The 21,266-nt window shown below is 47.8% G+C and overlaps 8 protein-coding genes across 8 annotated transcripts; 3 read left to right on the top strand and 5 right to left on the bottom strand.

The window, feature by feature from the left end:
* Positions 1-740: 740 nt before the first annotated feature.
* Positions 741-3,190, bottom strand: N7537_012268 (uncharacterized protein; the record flags this gene model as incomplete). Its single annotated transcript, XM_056903322.1, has 3 exons — positions 741-1,131; positions 1,305-2,494; positions 2,600-3,190. The coding sequence occupies 3 exons, from the start codon at positions 3,188-3,190 to the stop codon at positions 741-743; spliced, it is 2,172 nt and encodes a 723-aa protein (XP_056748609.1).
* Positions 3,191-5,075: 1,885 nt separating this feature from the next.
* Positions 5,076-6,235, bottom strand: N7537_012267 (NAD(P)-dependent alcohol dehydrogenase; the record flags this gene model as incomplete). The annotated part of the gene is made up of 2 exons (XM_056903321.1): positions 5,076-5,981; positions 6,059-6,235. The coding sequence occupies 2 exons, from the start codon at positions 6,233-6,235 to the stop codon at positions 5,076-5,078; spliced, it is 1,083 nt and encodes a 360-aa protein (XP_056748608.1).
* A 680-nt stretch (positions 6,236-6,915) lies between these two features.
* Positions 6,916-8,647, bottom strand: N7537_012266 (uncharacterized protein; the record flags this gene model as incomplete). Its single annotated transcript, XM_056903320.1, has 6 exons — positions 6,916-7,186; positions 7,237-7,389; positions 7,444-7,840; positions 7,904-8,074; positions 8,123-8,460; positions 8,520-8,647. 6 exons carry the CDS (start codon positions 8,645-8,647, stop codon positions 6,916-6,918), a joined length of 1,458 nt encoding a protein of 485 aa, XP_056748607.1.
* Positions 8,648-9,209: 562 nt separating this feature from the next.
* N7537_012265 (sulfatase family protein) lies at positions 9,210-11,184 on the bottom strand (the record flags this gene model as incomplete). Its single annotated transcript, XM_056903319.1, has 4 exons — positions 9,210-9,560; positions 9,616-9,737; positions 9,804-10,290; positions 10,372-11,184. 4 exons carry the CDS (start codon positions 11,182-11,184, stop codon positions 9,210-9,212), a joined length of 1,773 nt encoding a protein of 590 aa, XP_056748606.1.
* Positions 11,185-12,607: 1,423 nt separating this feature from the next.
* Positions 12,608-12,871, top strand: N7537_012264 (uncharacterized protein; the record flags this gene model as incomplete). The annotated part of the gene is made up of 1 exon (XM_056903318.1): positions 12,608-12,871. The coding sequence occupies one exon, from the start codon at positions 12,608-12,610 to the stop codon at positions 12,869-12,871; it is 264 nt and encodes an 87-aa protein (XP_056748605.1).
* Positions 12,872-13,337: 466 nt separating this feature from the next.
* N7537_012263 (uncharacterized protein) lies at positions 13,338-15,271 on the top strand (the record flags this gene model as incomplete). Its single annotated transcript, XM_056903317.1, has 7 exons — positions 13,338-13,518; positions 13,567-13,703; positions 13,757-13,839; positions 13,891-14,109; positions 14,162-14,996; positions 15,047-15,152; positions 15,204-15,271. The coding sequence occupies 7 exons, from the start codon at positions 13,338-13,340 to the stop codon at positions 15,269-15,271; spliced, it is 1,629 nt and encodes a 542-aa protein (XP_056748604.1).
* Positions 15,272-15,755: 484 nt separating this feature from the next.
* On the bottom strand, positions 15,756-17,862 carry N7537_012262 (putative glucan 1,4-alpha-glucosidase; the record flags this gene model as incomplete). Its single annotated transcript, XM_056903316.1, has 5 exons — positions 15,756-16,409; positions 16,464-17,101; positions 17,150-17,246; positions 17,293-17,579; positions 17,631-17,862. 5 exons carry the CDS (start codon positions 17,860-17,862, stop codon positions 15,756-15,758), a joined length of 1,908 nt encoding a protein of 635 aa, XP_056748603.1.
* A 1,077-nt stretch (positions 17,863-18,939) lies between these two features.
* N7537_012261 (putative alpha-amylase) lies at positions 18,940-21,228 on the top strand (the record flags this gene model as incomplete). Its single annotated transcript, XM_056903315.1, has 9 exons — positions 18,940-19,110; positions 19,167-19,205; positions 19,257-19,372; positions 19,424-19,532; positions 19,582-19,810; positions 19,855-20,017; positions 20,065-20,211; positions 20,263-20,503; positions 20,563-21,228. 9 exons carry the CDS (start codon positions 18,940-18,942, stop codon positions 21,226-21,228), a joined length of 1,881 nt encoding a protein of 626 aa, XP_056748602.1.
* Positions 21,229-21,266: the final 38 nt, after the last annotated feature.

Below are 21,266 nucleotides of genomic sequence, written 5' to 3'. Positions count from 1 at the left end.
ACTTTGCCTGACATCGGCACGGGGTGCGCTGGCCGTAAAGGTGACAACGCGCACGCCATGCAGCCTTTCCGAGGTAGTTGGTTCGCGGAATCTGACTGGAAAGCCACAGGGTGAAGGAACTGGCCGTATCGGGGTGCTTGGAGGAGCCTGTATGCATTTGAGAACTCGCAAAAAATATATGTGCTTCGTTATATAGTAGCACTGTCTGTAAAGGGGTAATGATAGATTCGTACGGGCTCGCGTGGAATCCGGATCTTGTAGGGTCAGATCAAATCATGTAATTGGACGAAGCAGATATATCAATATTGCTCATAGGATCTATACATTTATTCTTTCCTTCATGACAAAAAAGGAAACGCAAACAGAAGACCACGTATCACAGCGCTATTACGCTGGGAAATCGAGACCTTCATGCAGGCCACGGTGATCAGGCGTTATATTATCAGGATGTGCGGGGAAATTGTCGGGTTCTAGAACCAATGACGAGCACTATACCTCTAGTTCCAAAATCGTAGTAAGGAAGTCCATATCCAAGCCCGAGTCACTCCCGTCCACAAAGACGTTATTGGGCGGGCCTGGTTTGTTACCAGCAACCACCGGAGGAGGTCCTGTGGTCATAGATGGGGCTTCACAATTGCGGTTGGTGCGAGGCGTGAAATAAAATGCATCAGAAGAGGCTGCTGGGGGGTCGCGCGTAACTCTGACGTCTAAGTAGCAAAAGGCGACGCAGGACAGCAGGTCTAACGCTGGATCACGTCCAATGGAAGCGGGGGTTGGTCTTCAGCTCCGAGAGATGAGTCGAGGCGTTCATGAAGGTCAACGAGAATTTGGATGGCCAATGGCATGCGCGTCTTGCTCGAATTGAACTCAGTGTCACAGGGGCTGGTCTTCACGGAGGATGAATTTGGAGCTTGATACTGCGCCATGTAGTGTTGTATAAACTCATCAACGCAATATCTGGCGAGCAAGGTCTTTCCAGACTCTTGGGAGGAATGGAGGTACACTAGGGTGATGAATACGCATTGGAGAGGCCCATAATGGCTGGAGCAGAACCACGCGTATGGGGAGAACGCAGGTGCTTGATACAGCTGCAAGTAAATACGCAAGTAATCCACGCAGAGCTGCACCATGCTGGACGGCCAAATCGCATGTTAATAAATCTGTCATAACAAGATGGCGATGAAGGATGAATGTGAATGGATAATTACTCAAGCTGGACAGGGTTCGCTATACGAAGAGGGCATGTAGCGGGTGCACTAGACTATGTGGGATAGGGATAAGGTGTAGGGCGAAATAATTCATACCTAGTCCATGACTTGCGTGATTGCGCATTCGTGCTATCTGGGGCTGCCAGAAATGGCTTTTGGAGCAAAATGGATATTTCCGATTTCATCAATGTTAGCATAATTCGCGCCCATGCCGCAAAGACGGTCGGCTGGCTTGAATCATCCTTGTATAACGAAGGATGCGTGGACGGAGATGCATTAGCCAGACGCGATGGGATGTACCCCTTTTCGGGAATCCCTTGTGTAGGAACGCGCGCGATAAGTGAGTCAATCTTCCGTAGAAGCTCCTTGGCGTCTGCAGCGAGCTCGCCAAATCCATCCTCGGTTGATCCCTGTGCACTCTGCAGATGTGCCATGATCCTCGCTTGTAATCGAGCAGTCTCAAAGCGTCCGATGGCGTATAATATAGCCACCGATGGTCCATTAGTCACAGAGGCAGTGCGCCGGGAACGCCTTGCAGGGATATCGCTAGACTCTTCATGGTGAGTGTCAATCATGCTCACGGCCTCCAAGGCCTCGTTCCCACAACAAGGGGTCAGGCCCGTGGAGATGCTCGACTGCACATCGAGCCAAACAATGTGCCACCAGACCCGACGTCGGATTTCTTTATCAATTGAACTCAACGCAGACCATGTTCCCTCCCGATGTAAACCCATAGTCTGGGCAATGCGCACCGTCGTGCTTATGTGAACCAGACTACACATGGGCTGGAATGGCCGATCCAGGAACGGTGTCGTGAGCAAAGTCGAAACTAGTGTGTTTACTGTTGGATGTTCCAGATGTTGACATAGAGAAAGACTTGTCGTATATGTCGACTTGAGGTGGCTCACTGTCGTCTCCTTCTGTAGACCCTGCAGATTAGGGTGCGTCCAGCTGGCTGCTGGCACGGCAGATGCGCCACAATATAGAACTGCAAAGAGAAGACATATCAAGGTAGGATCATCGCGAAGTTTAGCCGAGGGTAAAGCGCTCTCGCTATTCCGACACCAATCCCAGAACTCGTCATAGTCTGCCTGTAGGGAAGGTGGGTGTAGGAGTGGCACAAGTGGCCACACGGCAAGGAAAAACGTCTCGAGCAAGGCATCGCTCACGGGCTTGGTGGGTAGCGACCGTAGGAGATTAAACATGCCCATAGAGGATATATGTGGAAGGGGAAGATCGGGGTAGGCGTGCCGGTTTTCGTCAAAGAAATCATCGCTCAGACTCTCCTAGGGGAAGATTAATTGAGGTCAGCTAAAGTCTTGCCGGGCGACATATCTAGTCGCAGATTGTAGTTCCTTTTTGTCTTTTTCCTCCAAGTAAGTTAGACTCACCTTTCCGGCAACGAACCCCCAGAAAGTCCGACCAATGTATCTCACGCGGCCACCTCGTCGTATACTTAAATAATCACGATAAAGGGGATCGTGCAGAGACGGGAAGTAGCTTGTTGATGGCACAGGGGAAGGCTCCCGGGTTGTCGAGCTACCACCAATCTGAGGAACGTTCGCATCGTGATAACGGGGGAGTTGGATGGCCTCTTCCCACGAAGAAACTGTTGGAACTGTTGGATATGTTTCTTGTCGGCGTGGAGAAGAACTAGTATTGGAGGATAACCGAGGACGAGAAGGAGGTCTAGAATGTTTCTCGGGATATGGCGCATTGGCTTGTCGGCCCCAATGCGGCCAAGGGAGGTCAGGGTGGGCATCTTCAGAATCTCTAGGGTCTCTGTCTTGGGGCGATACAGGTCGTACACGGCCGGTTAACTCGTCCCGGACCATGGCCCTGTAGACACATTTCTTTTTCATGCGCACACAGTTGGCACATTCTGGCTGTTCGCGACCGCAGCGAACCTTGCGTCGTCGACAGACAATGCAACTGAGCGATAATCGAGGTTTCTTGATCTGGCGGGGTTCTGATAAGGGCATCTTTCAAAAACGGACTAGATAATTGTTCGACTGCTCATGTGAGGGGAGTGGGTGGCTTTTTATTGGAATCATATTGAAGTTTGTAAGAAAGATGACTGGAGCTGCGAGGTTGGGATAGTTATGATTTAGCCGCAAATTAGATAAGTCACCAATCATTTCGGTCATCCCAGTTATGTATAAAATAGATAACTATGTAAGTATATTTATATATAATGCGCTATCCACACCCAGAATAAAAACATTCGAGTCCATATCAACTTTGTATTGTGTAACTAGTACGTACTCATAGTTACCTGCATTAGCCTTATTAAAGCTATAAATTGCTCATTCGTTACCTGTCTCCTCCCATGGAAGCAATACAGCTATGCTGTTCAAGGCCCTTCTACATCTACATACCTACACACTTGAAATTTGATGCTATTTAGTCGATCCGTGGACACGCACGGTCCGACCCATGTGTCTCCTGGTCTGTCTTTGAGGTCCTTTGCAACATGCTCTCTTTTCCGGGGGTATACGATCTTTATCAACGTACTAGCAGATCGAGAGAATTATAAAGGCGTATAGACAGGAAATTTATGGGATAATTCCAGGACATGGAGAGGTAGCCTGAATAAGGAACCACAATATATGTCCTTTTGTGGTTGTAAAAGGTGTTAGTTTCCGTCCAAATGTCCCTAAGTTAGTAGATACGCACCACAGAAGGCATTATACGTATAGATCTATATCAATGTAGAGGCATACTGTTGGAAAGTATTGACAAAGGAAATCTACTTCCCTAGCAGATAGTTAATGTACTGCGTTATTGAATGGCGATATTTGTTCTCATCCTCAAAATATTTCGGTCGGAAGAAGAGGCCATACCTGTCGAGATTGTGTTTATTTGGTTTTTGTGTTCGATAAGAGGGTCTGGTACGACCGGGGAGGAGGCTCTCTAAGAAGAACAGAAGAAATGTGTAGACTGAACAGCTGGAATTTTGGCCCTGTTGGATTGGATGGACTGAGATTATGATCTCTTCGGAATGCTTGAAGGAAGGTGTGTGATCTTTGTTTGGACCTAGAAATGAGAGTCTTGACGATGACGTTCTAAGGGGATGGATGACCACAAAGAAATGAAAGCAAGATGAGAGAGGGGGGATTAATGGAAGTGAGATGGTTGCCTTCGACAGAAGAGGTTTTGAAGATTGACGACCATTCATCTTGTGACTGTCGCCTTTTGCACAGAAGTCCACCTCTTACCTTCCCCCTTTGAGAAAGACCGGGGGCATTCGCAGCGCCCAATGCCCCGACTAACACAGTGGAAATGCAACATTTGGTTGGAAGGCCGAGTCTTAACAGTGACTGGTATATATATCCTGGCACATTTCTCGTTGGAGACCGTATCATATTCGCCCGCAGATCGTCTGTTCGAAACAATGTGCATTTGTGATCTCATCCTTGGAACCATGCGTGATGTAAAACTTGCAGCAGAAATTATCGTAAGGCGTAAAACCGTAAAGTATTAGGCAATATGAACCTTGCTCACATGGGTGGCTGAAGATGCAGTTAGCCAAAGACTACAAAGAGTAGTATATAGTTCTTATCACGAGGAGTGCCTAGCTGTAGCCTCCCGGCAACTGTGAAGGAAAAGTAAGTGGATGGAGAAAGCAGCCCTGGATACCTCGGGAGTTCAAACAAATTATTAAGCAATGACATCGCGTTGAATGACCTTTGGGGGACCCTGGCGGCAAACAGACATATTTCCAAGTTTCTGTTAATTCACAGTCCGTCTGGGGAACATATACAAAACGTCTAATTTCGTTCTAACTCTTAACTGCTTCTATACATTAAACGCCCATCACTTGAACCAAACTGTCACTTATTCATCACTCATCCATAATTGATCGATTTACTGCTCATTCGTGAGAACATAGCGGTATCGAGCATCACCATTGTTCATATCAACGATGGCCTGGTTGGCATCCTTCATTGGGCGCTCCTGGATCCAAGGCTTGACACCCTGGGCAGCAGCCAACTCCAACATCTCCCGAATCTCATCAGGGCTACCGATCAAAGAGCCGCCGAGCTTGAGACCCTTCACGATGAGCACGAAAGCCGGGATCTCAAGAGCGCCATCCTCGGGGGCGCCGAGCTGAATGAAGGTACCGCGGACACGCAAAAGTCCACAGTACTGGACAATAGGCATCTTGGAAGAGGAGGCAGTGGAGATGATCAAGTCAAGAGAGCTAGCGTGGCGGGTAGCCCAGTCTTCATCCTCACCGGTAGCGATGAAGTCATCCGCACCGAGCTTCAGCGCATCCTCCTTCTTATCAGACTTGCGGGAGATGGCGACGACGCGATCAGCACCGAGCGCCTTGGCGAACAAAATAGCAAAGTGACCGAGACCACCGACACCAACGACACCAACGGTCTTTCCGGGACCGCAGCCGTTGCGCTTAAGAGGCGAGTAGGTAGTAATACCACCGCAGAGCATAGGTGCCGCATCGGCAGAGGAGATAGCATCGGGGATCTTGATCACGAAGTGCGAGGGAGAGCGGTTGTATGTGGAGTAACCGCCGTACGACTTGCCACCGTTGGCATAGGTACCGTTGTATGTACCGACCATCTTATTGCAGTGCTGTTCGAGACCCGAGGCACAAGATTCACAGTCGCCATCCTTGTTCTGGCACGAGCCGCTCTGCGCGCCGACACCGACACGGTCACCGATCTTGATATCTCCCTCAGCCTGGGATCCGACGCGGACGGCAGTTCCAACGACCTCGTGGCCGACACAGCAAGGGTAGTTGGTGGGTCCCTGTGGAAGCAGAAAGATGGTAATTAGCAACGTAATTCAATTCAGAACATGTTTGTTCAAGAGGGATGCCGCCATACCCATCCACTACGCAGGGTATGCAAATCCGAGCCACAGATACCACAGTGAGTGACCTTGATATCGATATCGGTCTCCTCCCAGGGCTTAGGCTCGAATTCCTGCCAGACCATCTTTCCCTCGGCAGCGTCGGGGCCGAGGCCTACCCAGCCTTCGAACTTGTAATCAGTGGAAGACATAATGGAATGTATAAAAATGTATAAAAATGTATATAATTCGGATTCAATTCAATGGAGATGATCTACCAGCTATTCCTGCAGGGTCCTCGATTTCTTTTAAAACCGCCCACGCGGAGTGATTGAGCTCCGTCTCGGAGGGTTCTTGCAAGTTTCGATTTGTGGCGACGTGATCATCAAAGTGAAGAGAAAGGTCCACTTGACCCGTGAAGTGGAGTATCGTGGAGTTGGATGGTAATCGGGTGGATTGTAATCACGGTTTTAATATAAGTTATGTCCGGTGAAGAAATTTCTTTCCGAAGTGAATAAGCAGATCAGGAACCGCTTACGAAGTGATACTCTTGATGATATCAGGTACATGTCAGAAGTATAAACACCATACTTACATATGTTGTATGTACTCGGAATTTCAGATGCTTGGTGCTTGTAATCATGCTCGGACTTAAAGAACGCCAAGCCCGTGGTTATGCCGGCTTATGACAAGCTTGGTTTTTCCATTGGTCAGGATCAATTGAGTTCGGAAGGGAGGTTTCAGACTAAGAATGGAAATGCTTTTGATTCGATAAGATAATCCAGTGGGGAATCTTAATAATTACTTATAGTTAGATAGTTAACTATGTTGTACAACATAACGATGTAATCATCCATCTATTGTCGTCCACGATCATCTATCGCCAATTTCGTCAAGCTTTCGCCTCCACATTATCCGAAGGAGCCGCTTTTTGCCGGCGGAAATAATATTGAACGCCAAGTACAAAAGCGAGCACCCATGAGGCACCAGCAATGGAGCAGATGGCAGTAAGACCATGCAAGTATTTCGGGGCGTCGGATGTACGGAAAATCTGCGAGCCAGCGATACCAGCACAGTTAGCAGCCATGATGACTAATGCCATGGCAACGCTTCGTTCCTGGGGTGTGCGGCAGTAGAATGACAACCAGCCGACATTTAGAATACTAATATTTGGGTCAGAGCGGGTTATAGAGACTTGGGGCGGGGAACTTACTGCATGCTGCAGTAGGAGATATTAGCGACGGCAATAACTCCATACCGGTGCCAGGGTGAAGCGTGGGGGCTACTTGTACGAAGACAAGCGTAGGAAATCACGTTCCAAGTGATCGCCAAGAGCACAAACGGTCCACGGTGTCTTGTTTTGTCGCTATTAGAAGTTAGAATCTGTTTCATTGTCATAATGGTCATAGCAAGCACTCACGCAGCATAAGATAGCACAATCAGCCAAACCATCCCACAATAAACCGGAACCGAAGCCAAGGCGTTGGCCTTGACGGCACCGAATCCCAGCCCTTTGATCATGCTGGGTGTGTATTGAGTCAAACCCGTGAAGCCAGTCATGGAGACCAAAGTGACGAAAACGTGTTGCAGGATGCGGGGTTGTTTGACAGTCTGCCAGATATCAGAGCCCGAAATTTGGATATGGCCTTTGGCTTTCCGAGGGTCATCTAGCAGAACGCGGTTGCGGATGATGTGCGATTCGCGCTCTGTGAAGTAGCTCCAGCGGCCGAACGCGATCAATGGACGCCCGTCTCCCGCAGATGGAGGCACGAGGAGAGTGAATACGATCGCGATGAACAGGGTGATTAAGCCCTCGACTGGAATGTTCGTTAGATGAGCTCGGGCTGGCAGAAATGTATATAATACTGATCTGCACTTACCGAGGAAGATCCATCTCCATCCCTCTATGCCATGGGTGCCATTCAGCTGAAGCAGACCGGCAGATATCAGGCTCGATGTAGCCGATGCGAACATCTGCCCATAGAAGAAGAGACTGGTGCGAAGACTGGTCTCGTCCTTCTTATACCAGGTGGAGAGGTAGTATAAAGCACCTTCAGGTTGTTAGTCGAGTATTCCGGCATATATATAGATTCCCATACCAGGAATAAAACCACCCTCACATAATCCCAACAAAATCCTCGTAACCAGGTACGCGGGAAACGAGCTAACAAAGGCCTGGAAGGTCGCAACCAAACCCCAAGCGAACAATTGACCTGACAACCAGACACGCGGCCCAATGCGCTGCATAATAATATTCGATGGGATCTCCGAGAGAACAATACCAGCGGAGAGAAGTTGTGATCCGATATTAATTTGGTTCGTTGTGATATTAAGGTCTTTAGTGATACTTGATGTCAAAACCGCACTAATATTCCCACGATCCATTTGCAAGGCGAAGAAGGCGACAGCAAGAATGGGAATGAGGATGAAGTCGATTCTTAAAGTAATTTGTTAGTGATCTGTTTATAGTCGATGCGCGATGAGGACTGTACATACTTTCGTCGAACGGCCGATTCTTCGCCATCCCAGTCTTTGACGATACCATGATCAGGCTCATATGGAGGTGAGTCGATGACCTGCTCGGCGATTGTGTGTTTCTCACCGAAACTGCCTTGGTCTACCATCTTGCGATTTAGACCTCGAAAGAATATATATGGAAAAAAAGAACCAAAAAAATACAAACAAAACAGCAAGTATGCTGAGACAATCCCTAGATTGGCGAATTTACAACACTGGGTGATCAGCCACTCTTATAGAAAACAAAAAAAAGATAGATAGAGACAGGATTGCGTAGACTAACCCGCTATAAATCAGCTAAAGGACATCTAAAATGCGAGTCAATACGTTTTTCTTTTGTTTTTGTTGATGTCGCGAAACGGGGAGATATGGCGCAATCACGGTGAATCTGACGATGGGATTTGCCGAGCATTTGGGCTTTGGCATTACTCTCTGATAATATGGAGATTACGGAGATGACTCTCTGTTTCTATTCGATAGGCATTTTCTTTGACTTTGGCTGTTTATCCGAAAGTCTATAGCCACGTTGTTTCGGGTGCTCATACTTCCAAGATCACTACTGCATACGTTGCATACGGAGTAGTGTTAAACTAAATATTGAATTACTGGATGAACTTGACTATATCCAAGTTTGATCACTATTTACAATCTCAAACTAAGTGTATTTCATTACACCCACACATCCCAAGACACACCATGTCGACTAGTCAATGGCACTTGGGGACCCTCAGCTTCAACGATGTATCCCGCATCGCACCAGTCAAATGAGACCTGAGGTTGTGCACCATAGAAACCATCATACTCCTCATGTAGAGCATCCTGGAGAGTACTAACGGGGTCTACAGGCTGGAGGACATCCCAAGGCCGGATGCAAGTCGCACCTTGGCAAGACTTGAGAACCATCAAAAGCGCGTCGAGGCGATTGATAGCTTGAGTTAAGGTGCGACCGAGAATGTGCGGCTCATTGATATCCGCCTGGGAGGTGGTCGGGTACAGATTATTCAACTGGTATGGGTCGGTCTTGCAAAAGGATTAATCGTTGGCATAATAAAGAACTAAGGTGCGATTTACTCACCGATAGATCGTACAGTTCATGTTCATTGTTACACCAGACTGAGTAGTACAGGTTGTAGCCTTCTCCGAGTAAGCGGACGGATTTGTAGGTGTTGTTCGGGATCATAGTTGAGCCCCCGGGGCCTGTCTTGGAATTAGTATCTTGTATCGTACTCCATAATGTCCATTGCCAATATTGCCTGGACTTACCAATACCGCTATAAGCGCCTTCCACAACAGCAGACCCCCAGTATTCTACTGTAACATGTTCATGCCGCTCACCACCAATCTCGGGCGTCACGGGAATCGCAGTCCCATCGAAATCGTCCCTCGCCGGAATACCCGCAAGATGGAAAAGGGTCGGCGCCAAGTCCACATGAGTAGTCACCGCGTCCTGCACATATCCCTTGGCCACCCCTGGTCCACGAACGAACAAGGGAACGCGAACATCCTCCTCAAACCCGCAAGTCTTCCCGGGCAGTAGTCTGTGTTGGCCAATATGGAACCCGTTATCCGAGGTATAGATAATATAAGTATTATCCAGCTGGCCACTCTCCTCCAGCCGAGTGACAAGCCCATCCACCAATTCATCAACACCCTGCAGGGCACGCAGACGCGAGCGATAAAAGTGATCATTATAGTCGACCACCGATTGGTTCTGCACGGGCAGATCGCGAATCCAACTAACTCCACTTGGCTGCGCCAAAAAAAAAAAAAAAAGGATTAAGTCAGAATGGGCCATCACAAACACGTTCATTTCAATCAAGGTTGCGCTTACCTGGTCCGGATTGAAATTTGCTGTGCGAGGCACCCTCACATCCTGGAACAAATGCTCATGTCGTTTGAGGGGGATGGGGGCGGACATGTAAACCTTGCCTGAAGCGATATTGCCTGGATCGACATTCGAGTGCGGTGCGACGGGCGACACAGCCAGGAAGAAGGGCCTCTCGCCGGCCAATGCGTTATCGAGGAAACCCAGTGCTTTTCCCGTAATCACATCAATGGTGTGCTCACCCTCATGGCTGACGGGTGGTTCATGGTTTCGTTGGTAAGTCGAATTAAGGTAAGAATAAGTGTAAGGATCGAGAAGGAAATCGGATCCGTTAAATCCTTTGATGTGCGGGCTGTGGTAGTTGTCCACGGTATGTGCGTTGAACATTTTGCCGGTGTAATACGTATCATATCCCGCCCCTTGCAGCCAAAGCGGGAGGAAATCATCGTTGAACCCGCGCTCGACGAATTTGGGATATCCGCCATAGGGCGGATGGACATCGGTTACATTTGTGTTATGTGCCTGGCGACCGGTCCATAAACTCACACGCGACGGACAACATAGGGCTGTTGTGACAAAATGGTTGCGGAAAAAGGTGCCTTGGTCGCGGATGTGTTTTGAGATTAGGGGGGTGTAGGATATGGAGTCGAGTTGAAGGTCTTGATCGTCGGTTATCACAAAGAGGATATTTGGCTTGCGCGATTGTGTTTCGCTGTGTTTGAGTATGGATTGAACGGCCGATTCCAGGTTGGATTGGAGATTGAGGGCAGTCACCCCTTCGGCGACGATGAGGCCGGCAAGGGCAGTGATTAATTTCATTGTAAAATGGGTGAAGTGTGAGAAATTCGGAAATTACCTACAGCAAAAGTCGATACAAATTGGATAAGTCAAATGAAGCTCTTGGCAAAGAATGAAATGTGGAGATGACAATGATGCCATCGATGGCTTTGATGGCGGAGTGGAGATTACTTCAAAGATCAGAACTTCAAAAGATCAGAACACCTAAGTATTTTTCATTTAACGTAGTTTGTATAACTGCACATGTATATAGGTAGACTGTACATCCGAGAGTTTATTCTCACTTCTCCAGGGTTGTTTATCTTCCATACTATGTTGTGGTTGTGTAGTATGTATATACCCATATTTAATATTTAATGTAAGGTCAAGTGTAAAAGTGATGGCGTGCTTTATCATCACAATGAGCACATAGCTTCAAAAATAAATCTATCTGAATCAAAAGACCGGAGCTGACGAAGTACAATTGCCGATATTTTCCATTAACATTCTTTTTCCTTACTGTTTCGCAAAACGGTCGACTATTTAGGTGCCATATAAAGCCTGCCATATATGGTTAGCTCGTCAAGTCTCTACCTGAGCAAAGAGACATCTTGTGATAAAAAAGCCTTTCAACGGATATTGTTTCCACGCGATGTAATAGTGAACAGCAATAAAGGCTTACACTAAAGAACAGCGATCACTTTGTTTCCCAGCAAATGGGCCCGTTGAACAGTCAATTTCCTCCTTCGGTCTTGACTGACTTTGGAGTTTCCCCATCAGTCAAGTCTACAAGTTTCAACCGCACGCTATTCGTTGAACTCCAGAGTATGGGTCGATTGCCGAGCCGTGAATTGAGGTTCAATTGCTGCGATTCGAAGCCACCTACCAGCGGTGCTATTCGTGATCATGTACCAATATCTTTCAGCGTTGTGAGTGCTGTGGTGGGGATTTGGATCTGGATGCTATGAGCAAATCCCACCAAATCCACGAGCCATGCAGTTTTGCGACATACATTGAGTAGCGAAGCCCATTTATCTTTTTTTAAACCGGGGGATATGTATATATCCAACCTTTTGTCAATATGAGGAATAATTCGCGATATCAAGTCAGCAATGAATATAGAATGGATATTGATATTGGCAATAAAGCCCGTGAGTTGTATTCAATAAATTTATAGTTTACTTTTCAATTGATCGTCCAAATGCTTAATGAATTTCTTTGATGTTACAAGATGTTTCTTTGCCCAGGTAAACTTTCTACGCGTTCTGTATCGACACATTTACACTTATTCCTAGAACTAATACCACTCTCACTTCCCCATTACTTCCCAACCAGCAATCCTCAGTTCGAACTCGCCTTGATAATCACCCACTCTCCTCCAGATCCACCCATCCATTATAACACGGCCACGTCGACGTATTAGCCATGGATAAGTCGCATGCAAAAGCAAGAACGGAACCGACCGATGACCCCTGTGCGGTGGCATCTGGACGGTTTAAAAAAAGACCTGTCATTTCTGGCTAAGTCCGCGAACCATGCTGAGGGGATTCTCAGATCTCCTGACTGTCAACACATTCTGAATGCTGCGAGGGCCCTAGAAGAGGGCAAGTATGTGGCCAGAACACTCTTCGCATTTATGTTCATTCAGCAGGTGAAGGTCATGAACCGAGCACACTGGGGCGGTGGAATATTTGAGGTTCCAGCTAATGCTGTCCAGGGGCACGAATAAAATACCTCTAACAAACACATAAAGTGGTTTCCTGACGAGGATTTTGTGAACATGGGTCTACTTGCCTCGTGTCTCTTGCCGCAAAGTACGGATCCAATGCTGCCCAGTCAGACCCTGGGGACGGTACCTCCCGGCTTCTATAACAGGCTAAACCTACTTAGGAACTAGCCAATTGTGAACTATGTCGAAGATGTGAACTTATACTTATACTGGAATATCCAAAGCAAAATATGTCTAGAAACACATTAAAAAGACCATTACAAAGACCATGCAAACAACGAGGCCTATACTTATTCTGGCGAATACCAAAAGGAAGTATATAAGTGGATCCTTCGTATATATGGCGTGCTTTACAACTCCAATGAGCACAACTTAGTTTCCAACGCTGCTTCGAATAATATTTATCACTGGCTCAGGATTCCCTTCTAGATATATTTTCCCAGCGCGACTCTCTTTAATTGACAACATGGCTCATATGGAAAGTGACCCGGTGGAGCCGGTACCTCCGGGTATCCTGGGGACCCAGGGCATCAATACGAATGGCCATGCCCAAGACGAAGAGAGTCCACTACTCCCGCGATCTGATACAGAGCCCAAACTCAAGGCGTTGACAGGTGTTGGAACAATTATCGCGGTTCTGCTGCTCGGTAGGAAAATTGGCATAACACCAAGACCGGAGATCTAATCGAGTATAGGTGAATTTATTTCCAATGCCGATGCGACACTTGTCATGGCAGCGACAGGTCGCATATCCTCCGAGTTTAATCGTCTACGCGATGCTAGTTGGCTCTCAACGGGCTATACGTTGGGTCTTTGTGCTGCACAACCAATGGTGAGTGGGCACAACCCGTACCGGGGACATGTCAAGTTCTAATTGTCATTCAGTATGGAAAGTTGAGTGATATCTACGGTCGCAAGTCAATGCTATTGCTCTCATATTTGCTATTCGCAGTGGGCTGTATAATGAGGTAGGGAAACTCCTGACCCAACGGCCGGAATCCAAATCTGACCACACATAGTGGCCTTGGAACCCGTATGTGGGTGGTGATTTTTGGACGCGCAATCAGTGGGATGGGCGGTGCAGGAATCATGACCATCAGTTCCATTATCATAACAGATATTGTGCCCAAGCGCGAGGTCGCTACTTGGAGAGCTTATGTCAATATCGCCATGACACTTGGACGCAGTCTTGGAGGTCCGCTGGGTGGTTGGCTGAGCGATACTATCGGATGGAGATGGTAAGTCTCTACCTTTCTGAGGGCTGAATATAATTTATAACCAAGTTCTTAGGCTGTTTATCTTACAAGCTCCATTCCTCGCATTGGCTGCAGCTCTGGTGATTGTGAAACTGAACGTCAGTGAGAGACCACAATCCACCTCCAAGGAAAGCAAACTTGCCAAAGTTGATTTCCTTGGAACGGCACTGCTAGGATCATCCATTGTCGCCATGACCACACTCCTCGACCAAGGCGGGAAGTCCTTCGCATGGAGCTCATGGCGGACAGGTCTCTTAGCAAGCGGCGGAGTATCACTCTTTATCGCCTTCGTGCTCGTGGAAAGCTACGTTGCCCGCGAACCGATCTTCAACCTCCGCATTCTCCGGCGCACAAACGTCGCAATGGCATACATAATCGGCGCACTCCAGATCACCGCACAACTGGGACTAATGTTCTCCGTCCCACTGTATTTCCAAGTAACTCAGCGTGCATCAACAACAGCAGCGGGCGTACATCTCATTCCAGCGGTGGTAGGAAACACTCTTGGTGGACTGCTGGCAGGAATGTTCATCCGGCGCACAGGGCAATTCAAAATCCTCCTCGTCCTCGCGGGCCTAGTTGCCGGCATTTCCTACCTCCTTCTCTACCTCCGCTGGGATGGACACAGCGGCTTCTGGCAGTCGCTATTTATCCTCCCTGGCGGACTTGGGACTGGAATCGCAGGAGCATCCTCATTTATTGCCATGTCCGCTATGCTGCCGGCTGAGGAAATCGCCATGGCGACGGCGGGGTATATGCTTATTGTGGGATTCTCCATGACGGCTGGTGTGACTACATCCAATTCCGTTCTGGGGATGGAGTTCCAGCGGCAGCTGAGACTAAATGTCCACGGACCTGGCTCTGAGGAAGTGAGTACTTTCTTGTTAAGGATCTTTAGTCTTACTTCTAATTACTCTAGGTTATTCAACGCGCGATGGACGATACGAATTATATCGCGCACCTAACTGGCCAGCTACGGAATATTGTTGTGGCTTGTTATATCTCGGGACTGAAGCATACATATCGTGAGTTCATGAATTATGTTATATTGGGTACATTCCACTAACGTGCTGCAGTTGTTTCCCTTGGTTGTTCGCTTTTGGCGTCATTCGGCGGGTTGTTTATTGCGCGCCATCAAATCTAGAATTCGTCTATCAGGACTACCTATATGAGATTCGAGATTAATAAGATGGGAACGAAATCTGAAAAATGACATCCCTTGTGTGATAAGCCCTAATAAAGATATAATAGTCCGAGTGGAATCTAATGTATAGTTATAAACAGATGGAAGATAGTAACGAAAGGCATGCTAAGAGACTACCCGGCTAAATATATATGCTGGGAATATTCTGACACAAAGGCATACATTGACCAACAGTTAAGCATTTCAACAAACGTCCTGCTCTATCAAAGAACCGATTTCTCACAATCGACGCGATAGTTATAGTCCTGAAGATCATAGATAAATATCCATTGTCATGTTGCTATTCTACAATAATAGAATAACCAAACCACAATCTGCAACGGAGGAATACTGTATTCAAAACTTTGCTAAAGCAGCAAGAAGCTAAGATAGCGCAACCAAAACTTCCACTTCGAACTGCTTTTGAGATCTTTCCTGCGCTTTATCACCTCCAGGTATCACTAATGGTCACAGCTGTGGTACCGCACGTGGTGGGGACAGTGTACGATAAATTCGGGTCACTCTCCCACGTAGTGGTACCATCACTCGCCACCCGGACATACTTGTAGGTGAAGCTAGTACCCACTGGAAGTGTCACAGTTACAAACCATAGATGATTGCTCGTAGTGTATGATGATGCGCTTAGCGCAATAGCACTGCTTGTGGACCAGGAGCCAAGCTGAGAGATAGATCCAGCAAGCTTGATGTTCTGTCCATATGTAGTAGTGGCGATCACATTAAATGTCACTGCAACGGCAGTCGGAGTGGTGCATGATGTTGTTGTCGTGGTAGTTGCCTTGGTGGTGGTGACACTGCCTGATCCAGTAGTGGTTCCGCTGCCTGATCCGCTAGTCAAAGTGGCAGGCCAGGCGGTGTTTGTTGCAGAGCTGAAAGTACCAATAGCCGAAGTATATTGACATTGTCCAGGGACACTGCTGGCAGATGTCTCACCCCATGGTGCGGGAACAATAGCATTCCGACGCTCATTGGCGGTAAGTAGGGCTGCGTAGGACCAAGTCAGATCGCGAGCTGAGAGTTGGGAACCATCTGACTTGGAGAATTGCTCAGACAAAGAGCCAGTGGATGGGGCGTATTTTTCCTAAGGTAATCTTTAGTCGGGGTGATCAACACTCGATAGCAATTTGCAACATACCACAACGCTAACATAGCCATCCGCATATGCCTTGACAGCGCTCACAATTGAAGAGTATGTGTCACTGGACGAGGAGTAGGTGCCAGTCGCAGCGGAGCTGTACAGATCCCGGAAGAAGCTCAAAGAGACAGAGGTGATTGTCAAAGAGCCGATACGGTTCCACGTGTATATAGCATCATACAACTGCTCAGCTGCAGCCAGAGTGCAGAGGTACCAAGGGTTACCATTGTAATATGAGTCCTCTGGGTATCTACCAACGGAAACAGCCTTGCCCGCAGCAATACCAGAGTTAACAGAGTAGATCGACCGGAACGAATCAGTCACAGCTTTGTGGTTTGCGAGTGCACGAGCTGAGCAAGGTTGGAATGTGGTGTCATCGCATCCCGCCTCCGGGTCGAAGGTTTGAATGCTGCCAAGCAGGGTGTTGGCGTCCTTGCCAGAGCGGCCACCACCGAAGTTGGCCAGAATGTAAGATCCAGTCCAGAAAGACTGTAGGAAGCATAAGACCTGGGGAGCCTGAGAGTCACAGTAAGAACATGAGGAACCGACTTGGCTCGCAAACGTGCTTCCCTCTACCAAGGCACGGTGTTGAGCCGCGACGGTAAAGAACGATGAGCCAGAAACTTCCTCCCAGAGATCTGTAGGGTATCAGTATTGGGTATCACTAAAGTCCGAGGTAAACGAACCAAATCCCGTCTGGTTCCAGTACTGGGCAACATAGGAGAGGTCGTTGCGCACAACGGGCCAGACAATGTTGGTCGCGTAGGTGGTGTACCCATTATCCTAAATGGGTTAGTAATGCACAAGGCAACAGAATCGAAATTCATACAATAAGCCAGTTTCCAAACGAGATCAATGCAGTGGCTCGCAAGGCTGGTCCATCACGCTGAGGGCGACCCCAAGAGCCGGTGAAAGCTGTCTCATCGGCGTTGAACTTGGGCTCTCCCAAACCGCTGCCGCCGGAAAGAGCTCCAGATGGATTTGATACTGTCTGGATATAGGCCTGAGCACTGATGTATTCTTCAATGACATCCAGCAACGCGCTGTCACCGTTCTTGAACATATCGACCAAAGTTTTGAACACCAAGGCCGAGTCGCGAGTCCAAGTATAATAGTCTATAGGTTCGGTTAGTTTTGACTTCGATAAGCAGCCGTGGAATAACTTACAGTTAGGGTCAGAAGTACTCGGGCTGGCGACTACAATACCCGGCTTTGCGTTTGCAGCATAGGCACCAGCCGATCCGATATTATCCAGGATACCCTGTCTTGCGACCGCGCTCTCAGATGCCAACCAGGTATCCAAACTACCTGTCGCACGAGGGACCAATGTCTGGGGCGCAGCCACAACAGCATGGCCAAGAGTAAGCGCCCAAAGGGCAGTCCAAAAGCGAGGAGCCATGATGATGTCGGAAAGTGGGTTGATTTGGGATCATCGTGGGGGTCAAACGTAGTTTTTATAGGGGCTGCAGCTAGTGAGGATTTCAGCCACCGAAAAATCCATTCGGTCGCGACTCAAAATTGAATTAATGCAACCCTCATGCAACTTGCTTGTAAATTGCATGATAGCACACTATTGCAGAAGAAACGAGTTCCGGGGCCTCCGGAGAAATGATGTTAGGAAAAGATCGGCATTTGGCTGCTGCATTACCGTTAGCTTCGAATTTGATTCCAGCGCTAGTGAAGAGCTTCATTGTGTGGATTCTGCAAGTTTCCTGTCCATCACTACTCTCTTCAGCAGGCGGATCGAATATCTCCCGAGACACATGCCAGGTCTTATTATCCGATCGTTGATCTCCATCCCAATCGCTTGGATCGACCAGATTTGAATCAAGCATTAATTACCTCAGGAAGATGCCGAGTCTTCATCTCCGGTATTTGATTCCGTTGAATCTCCGCCCCCTGTCATCTTCACTCATCTTCACTGTAGAATCTGGGGGGGTGGCTGATAGCCACCAATCAGCTAGTTCAAGTATCTCCGTCAACAGCACGCTAGGCCTGTCTTGGAAGTAGCGCTTTAGGGAGATACGAGTAGAAATGAGCTACAATGTGAGTTTGATGCGAAATTTCTGGTTCTTCCATTGTGTTCTGAAGATGTGGAACCACGAACAATCCCGCAGATAGGCAAAGCTCCGGAGAGATGGACCTCTTCAAGACTGGTGCAGGCCCTAGTCTCGTTAGTTTCCTACAGAGAATTATCCGCCCCCCATTGTGTTAACTCGACATCTCGGTCCAGCGGAGTAGACTTCAAGGAATTTGGAACTTTCACGTCTAGCACATTTAACCGATTGGATTGGAACAATGCAAAGCTTATACCGATGTATATCGCCGTTAACAAAAGTCCAGCTTATGTTGGTCCGCATGACATGCCCGTAACGTGCAGCATGCAAGTTGAGGCTATAAATCGGGTCTGACTTGTCCCCCTGTTGGTTTGTACAAGAATCTAAACTTCACTAAAACATTAAGTCCCACTTTATTCATGGCCGCAAACATGAAGAATCTTATATTCACAGCAACCATACTACTATGGCAGATGGTTTTGGGCCTAACTCCCGCGGAATGGCGCAGTCAATCGATCTATTTCCTGTTGACGGATAGATTCGGACGCAGCGACAATTCAGTCACTGCTACCTGCAATGTTAACGACAGAGTATGTGCAATTTTCAACCCTGGATGCTCAATTGATACACTGACCACGCCTGTTAGATTTATTGTGGTGGCAGTTGGCAGGGTATTATCAACCAAGTATGTATTAAATCCATCACTTAGAATCCATATACTGACTTGACTACCCAGTTGGATTATATCCAGGGAATGGGCTTTACTGCTATTTGGATCACTCCAGTGACCAAACAGCTCTCACAAAACACTGGCGATGGCACGTCCTATCATGGGTACTGGCAGCAAGATATGTAAGATTATTGAACAGTTGATGCTGGACTCCTGCTTACCAACTTCACTAGATACGATGTCAATCCAAACCATGGTACATCCGATGATCTCTTAGCACTCTCGAAGGCACTGCACGCTCGAGGCATGTATCTCATGGTTGATGTTGTGGCAAATCACATGGTACATTGTCATTAAACAATGAGATAGGACCTTTCTAACACGGCAATAGGGCTATGCTGGGGCTGGAAATACTGTGGATTACAGTGTTTTCGCTCCCTTTAGTTCTTCATCTTACTTCCACCCCTACTGTTTGATCAGTAACTACGATGACCAGTCTAATGTCGAGAATTGTTGGCTTGGCGACACCACTGTCTCGCTGCCAGATCTCGACACAACCCAGAGCTCAGTGCAGACCCTTTGGAACAATTGGATTGGGGATTTAGTGTCTAAGTACTCTAGTAAGTCTAGTAGTTTATGTTATAAGCCGACCTAACATAGTCAGTTGATGGATTGCGCGTCGATACTGTGAAGCATGTCCAAAAGTCCTTCTGGCCTGGGTTCAATGACGCAGCAGGCGTATACGCTGTCGGGGAGGTTTTCGATGGAGATCCAGCTTACACCTGCGACTATCAGAACTACATTGACGGTGTCTTGAATTACCCCATGTAAGAAGACTGCCATCCTGTTTTCCGGGGAAAGGCTAACAGCTCAGCTATTACCCACTGCTACGGGCGTTCCAATCTTCCAGTGGCAGCATTAGCGATTTGTATAACATGATCGGCACCGTGGCTTCTGATTGTGCCGATTCAACTCTGCTGGGCAATTTCATCGAGAATCACGACAACCCACGTTTTCCAAGGTGAGACATTTGAAGTTCTCAGGGATACATGACACTGACTGCTCATAATAGCTACACAAGTGACTACTCACAGGCCAAGAATGTGATCTCGTTCCTCTTTTTGTCGGACGGTATTCCCATTGTATATTCAGGCCAGGAACAGCATTATAGTGGTGGAAGTGACCCCGCCAACCGAGAAGCTATCTGGTTGTCGGGATACTCTACCACAGTAGAGTTATATCAATATATCGCAACTACGAACAAGATCCGCAAAGCGGCTATTGCAGCAGACTCCACCTATATCACGACAAAGGTACGTATTGTAAAAGCCATTCTAGTGAAAAAGACTGAAAAAGACTGAAAAATTGTTAGAATGTCCCCTTCTATCAAGACAGCAATACGCTAGCCATGAAGAAGGGATCTGGCAGCTCGCCGGTCATTACGGTGCTTTCCAACGCTGGGTCTTCTGGGTCCTCCTACACATTGTCTTTAAGTGGGAGCGGGTATTCATCCGGTGCCAAGCTGCTGGAGATGTACACTTGCACATCTATCACAGTGGATTCCAGCGGTAAAATTCCCGTTCCAATGGCATCTGGATTGCCGCGGGTGCTTGTTCTCACGTCCTCCGTGAGCAACAGCGGTCTATGCGGCTCATCTGTCCCCAGTACCACAGCCACTACAGCGACAACAACCACTACGGGGGCGGCCTGCGTTCAAGCAACTGCTCTGCCAGTTCTATTCAAGGAGCTTGTGACTACTTCCTATGGGCAAGATATCTACGTCTCAGGATCGATCAGCCAACTTGGTGCCTGGGACACTAGTAAAGCTATTGCACTGTCTGCAAGCAGTTACACTTCTTCCAATCCCCTGTGGCAGGCGACTATCACCCTCCCCGTCGGAACAACCTTCCAGTACAAATTCCTCAAGAAGACAACCGGATCTTCAACCGTGACGTGGGAAAGTGACCCTAACCGGTCGTATACGGTGCCAACTGGGTGTTCTGGAACTACAGCCACTGTGACGGCGAGCTGGAGATAAACAGAGACTTTGTGTCGATAACAAATTCTGCTTGGGGA

Source organism: Penicillium hordei (assembly GCF_028827395.1).
Source record: "Penicillium hordei strain IBT 12815 chromosome Unknown utg000006l_segment0_segment0, whole genome shotgun sequence".
Taxonomy (NCBI): domain Eukaryota; kingdom Fungi; phylum Ascomycota; class Eurotiomycetes; order Eurotiales; family Aspergillaceae; genus Penicillium; species Penicillium hordei.
The sequence above is the reverse complement of the archived record's forward strand: the minus strand, read 5'-3'. Positions and strand labels throughout refer to the sequence as shown.